The sequence below is a fragment of the Perkinsus marinus genome (assembly GCF_000006405.1).
Source record: "Perkinsus marinus ATCC 50983 genomic scaffold scf_1104296960350, whole genome shotgun sequence".
In the NCBI taxonomy this organism is placed as follows: Eukaryota; Perkinsozoa; order Perkinsida; family Perkinsidae; genus Perkinsus; species Perkinsus marinus.
Window position 1 is genome coordinate 110,209 of NW_003206190.1, and position 4,790 is coordinate 114,998.

The 4,790-nt window shown below is 49.0% G+C and overlaps 2 protein-coding genes across 2 annotated transcripts; one reads left to right on the forward strand and one right to left on the reverse strand.

Moving 5' to 3' along the window:
* The first annotated feature begins 78 nt into the window (after positions 1-78).
* On the forward strand, positions 79-1,185 carry Pmar_PMAR013251 (RNA methylase, putative). Its single transcript, XM_002772863.1, has 3 exons — positions 79-648; positions 694-938; positions 987-1,185. Exons 1-3 carry the CDS (start codon positions 100-102, stop codon positions 1,078-1,080), a joined length of 888 nt encoding a protein of 295 aa, XP_002772909.1. The 5' UTR covers positions 79-99; the 3' UTR covers positions 1,081-1,185.
* Positions 1,186-1,259: 74 nt separating this feature from the next.
* Positions 1,260-3,736, reverse strand: Pmar_PMAR013252 (hypothetical protein; the record flags this gene model as incomplete). The annotated part of the gene is made up of 13 exons (XM_002772864.1): positions 1,260-1,598; positions 1,748-1,834; positions 1,880-1,966; positions 2,015-2,095; positions 2,146-2,278; positions 2,324-2,378; positions 2,424-2,575; positions 2,624-2,708; positions 2,920-3,061; positions 3,113-3,323; positions 3,387-3,496; positions 3,538-3,619; positions 3,669-3,736. The coding sequence occupies 13 exons, from the start codon at positions 3,734-3,736 to the stop codon at positions 1,260-1,262; spliced, it is 1,632 nt and encodes a 543-aa protein (XP_002772910.1).
* Positions 3,737-4,790: the final 1,054 nt, after the last annotated feature.

The window sequence follows — 4,790 nt, forward strand, 5'->3', positions numbered from 1 at the left end:
TAGATGAGGCTAGAATACGATCTCGTGATTGTCTTGTGACTAGCCAGTCGCATAATAAAAGGCACCGCCATGCTGTTCAGTAGTGACTTTGATTCCACAATGAAAGGTGGCAGCTTTGGTAAGGGTAAAGGGAAGGGCATGAGCGGCAAAGGCAAGGGCAAGGGAAAGGGTATGAGCGGCAAGGGTAAGGGTAAAGGCAAGGGGGGCAAGGGCAAGGGAGGAAAGGGCAAGGGAGGCCATAAGGGACCCGCCAAGGTCATCGTCGAGCCCCATCGCTTCGAGGGTTGCTTCGTATCCCGTGGTAAGGATGAGGCTCTCCTAACCCGCAACATGGCCCCCGGTGAGAGCGTCTATGGTGAGAAGCGTATCACCGTTGAGAAGCCAGTAGAAGGCCAAGACCAGCCCGAGAAGATCGAGTACCGTGTATGGAACCCCTTCCGTTCCAAGTTGGGTGCTACCATTGTCGGTGGTGTTGCCAACATGCCCATCAAGCCTGGCAGCAAGGTCCTCTACTTGGGTGCTGCCTCTGGTACCACCGTCTCCCACGTCAGCGATATGGTCGGCCCCACTGGATGCGTCTATGGTGTTGAGTTCGCCCATCGTCCTGGTCGTGATCTCACCAACATGGCCAAGAAGCGTCCCAACATCGTAAGCCCTCTAAGGTATTTCCTTCCCTCTTATCCCCTTCATCAGGTCCCCATCATCGAGGATGCCCGTCAGCCCCTCCGTTACAGGATGCTCGTCCCCATGGTAGACGTCATCTTCGCCGATGTGGCCCAGCCCGACCAGGCCCGTATCGTTGCTGTCAACGCCCAGCAGTTCCTCAAGAACAATGGATGGTACATCATCTCCATCAAGGCTAACTGTGTCGACTCTACTGCTGCCCCCGAGGCCGTCTTCGCTAGTGAGATTGAGAAGCTTAAGAAGGACAAGCTGAGGTAAGTAACCAAGCCCGATAGAGTCATCATTTGCCCCTCTGCCCTCAGACCTAAGGAGCAGCTCACCTTGGAGCCCTACCACAGAGACCATGCTGTGGTCATTGGTCAATACCGACCTATGAAGCACAAGAAGGCCGAGTGATGGTACACTTAGTTATACTCTCACTGAAATCTACTAGTCACTATTTCCAGCCTGGAAGGCGTCGACCTCTTGAGGTCTTCGTCGGCTAACGTTCCTTCTACCATCACTACTCTCCTGTTGCGTATTTGTGATAATAACTACCGTAACAACACAACTTCGAAACTTTTAGAAACCATAAATTAGGATTTGTTTATATCGGTCATAACACTATCATCATCAACATCCTTTGCCAAGGTGTTTGTAGTGAGCAACTCTCTCAACCTCCCCACAGTGGCCGCCACCAATTGTAATCGGCTCTTCTCCACACCCTTCAGTTCCTCATCGGCACTATCCTCGGCTACTATCCTCAACTCAGCATCGATCTGGCTGGCCACACCCTCTACCAGGGAAGTGACAACTCCACTAAGCCACTGAGAGGACCTTATATGCCGAGCCGTAGCGTTATTGATGGGGTCCGCCAACCATATCATTATACACCAATTAACAGCTCCAATGATGGTATCAGTACCGTCCACCACCTAACATCGAAATGCAACACATACTCTACTACTACTACTACTACTACTACTACTACTACTACTACTACTACTACTACTACTACTACTACTACCACTACTACTACTACTACTACTACTACTACTACTACTACTACTACTACTACTACTACCTTGAAGTCACCAGTGAGAGCAGTCTGTATAGCCTGAGTAAACTTGTCTACTAAACTGAGCCGTACCACATCAGGTTGTTGGAGGACCTACAGTGTAGTGTACACCCTATCGCGAGAACCAACTACTATCACTTCACTCCACCAATCATCCTTATATAACTTGAGTATAATACCCACCACTTGGTCCACTCTACTGGTCTTCTCTATTTGATAACAGGTCTACCATCACACCGTCCGACCTGAGCATCCCCAGCCTGAACCACACACCTCTAGTCGTTCCTCTATCGGTAAGGTCCTGAGGTCCCTCTCCACAATGGTGTACACCCTCTGACGCTCTTCCAAGGTCATCTGAGTACACCCAAACTTACGTTGGGTCCTCACTCATACACGCCTACTACCATAGCCTCGTCACTAGTGATAGCAATCTCTAACACGTGGCGAAAGAGATTACCAGGATTCCAACGCTGTCGTGCGCCCTCGATGAAGTCTTGGTGAGGGAGGTGTTCCTGCAACTCCTTACCAAAGAGGCGACTGAGGAAGGTATGTGCCGGATGAGCAAACCAACAGGTTCCTTACAGGCCACTTCGAATCGCTATGATATCGTTACTCTCAAAGAGGAGCTGTACAGTACCTGTGAAAATAATTGTCAACGTGATGGTTGCATAAACTGCTTTACATGCGAAAATATGAGTGTATACTGCATGCGACCAGACTAGAGGCATCCAGACAGGAGATCTTCTCGGGCGCTCCACAAAGGCCAAGACCAGCCAGCCCAACCTCGACCGGGCCATATCCAGCGCGCTCACGCCGTCACTACTCTGCATCAACCTGTGCTGCATCTATATTCACTACCACAGTAGTAGCAGATAGCCTCACCCCGTCTCCTCGTGTGGTACTAGAGTGAGGACTCTACTGTAGGTGTATTGGAGTATACCCGGGGAGTGGTAGACGGCACAGTTCACTGAGATGGGATAAGACGACACTACTACTGCCAGTGTCGTAAAATTTGCACATGGTCAACCACATGTGTTGGTGACAATATCAAAACTCTGAGGAAATTTTGGAAAACTCTTGTTAGTTTGTGCGCACTCCTCGTAAATATTCTCCCAATTCGTAGATGAACTCCTATGATTAGTCAGTAAACAGCTGAGGAAACAGCACCAGAACAGTACCATCGTTGAGAAGCCTGCCAACAGTGTTGTCCTGTAGCTTGTATTCCTCTGGACTATCCCCGAGCAAGGGCAGACCTACTCTGCTCTTGGACACCCCACGACAGAGCTCCTCTGAAACCAAGCACGCCAGTGATGTTAAAACCTGATGGGACTAACGGTTGATAACATCTCCTAACCAAGATCATCTCGGTACCTCTAGTCGACATGAAGATTCCTTGGGATCCTCCTGTAAAGCAGCACCGACCTTAGCATCATAGCCATAGGTGGTGATGAGCTCTATACATGCACCACAGATCTCCTCTAGGAGTTCACAGTCGTTGGAAACATTCCAATACGAAGGACTGCCGTCCTTAGACTGGGCGAAAAACTTACGCTGTATCATCGCTACTATACCGACTAGATACCTGAGATGAAAGCATGCACGCCTATAGACGTTATCAAGGAGCCTATTGGGAAGACCCTATCACCTTGCTCTATCGCTTTTCATACGGCCCGACTCTACCCGGATCATGAGGCGTGAGAGGCCCCGCAATAGAGCTGCTGCGGCGACAAAGGTGGTAGTGGTGGTCCCTCGAGCCTGCCTTATATGTAAGAGGATAGTGTGCGAGTTGATACTACCTCTCTATCGGGTAGAAGGGATAGTGCTTCCATAAGGAAGGTGTAGCACTCTCGAGGACGGGATACGACTGCTATCTCGCATCTGAGGAGAGGCAACAGTGGCATCGTCGACTTCTGGGTTCCCGACGTACATGGTATCTTTTAGTATCTTCCTGCCCTCGAGGGACTCCTCAAGGAGGTTCCCTTTGGCCAGATCCATCAGGGGACTGAGAAGGCCGGGAGCAACTTGGCGTAGAGTGGTGTTGCTACGAAGTTCCGACTGAACGTATCGATGGCATGGCGAGTTGCTCGATTTATGGTATTACAATAATTCGGCGAAGAAATGTTATCGCGTCTTCTGTGGTGTTTAGTTGCTGTATTTCTTGTATGAGTCGTTTCTCGAGAACTAGAGCCTCCTCAGTGAGAGGCACAGACCTCTCTGGAGGGAACTCGGCTACTGTGGACATATACAATCAATTTACTACTACAGTAGTCAAGACTGATGTAGAAGAGTCAGCGTGTATGATTATTGGCACATCCCCTGAGAGTTCTATTGTGGGTGATATGGGAAGTACAAAATCCAAGGAAACAGGTAAATCGAACTCGTCGCGTGGTAGAGGGAACTCTCATACAACTCGTCTTGGAAGCCAACAGGGCAGCCAGATCCCCGAACTGTTATAAAAGTGGTATATAAGGTAACCGTATCTCTGAAGCTTCTTGAACCTCATCATTCTTACTTGAATTGTGTGATTTACGGTAAAGCATAGAATTCAAGGAAGGATGATAAAGTAAATCATTTACCCGTCCAGTGATAAGCTCAGCTGGTGAGCCTCTGAAATACTCGGGCATGGAAAAGAGAAGTAGTTGGCTTCCCAGCCTTAACTGTAGCATCGACAACGATGAGATGCGACAGGATAACCTGCTCAACCAAGCAGTATTTCTCTCCAATGACACACAATCGATCATAATGGCGCGCGCGACTGCAATAAAAAGTTTCTTAGAAGTGCTATAGCGTGGATAAGCGTTACTTTGTAGGGATTGATTTTCTTATTGTAATTCGATCGAAGTATCATTAGTGAAATCTGCACGAAATTCGGTAGACTTCTTGGAGTGGTGTCTCGACAGCAGCGACCGATCTACTGGGGGAGGCCGCTGAGTCGGGGCGTCTCTCTTGGGAGAATATGGGAGGTAACTACCCTTGAGTGGGTATGGCTTATTACTCCTTTTCAAAGGCATCTATTGGCATCGACAAGAAGTTGATTATATCGAACATG

What these genes read in the sequence shown, in the direction of transcription:
- Pmar_PMAR013251 (XM_002772863.1), top strand. Translation starts at nt 100, where the DNA reads ATGAAAGGTGGCAGCTTTGGTAAGGGTAAAGGGAAGGGCATGAGCGGC. An exon ending in CCAAGAAGCGTCCCAACATC is followed by an intron (nt 649 to 693) that starts GTAAGCCCTCTA and finishes CCCCTTCATCAG; the next exon opens with GTCCCCATCATCGAGGATGC. An exon ending in CTTAAGAAGGACAAGCTGAG is followed by an intron (nt 939 to 986) that starts GTAAGTAACCAA and finishes CTCTGCCCTCAG; the next exon opens with ACCTAAGGAGCAGCTCACCT.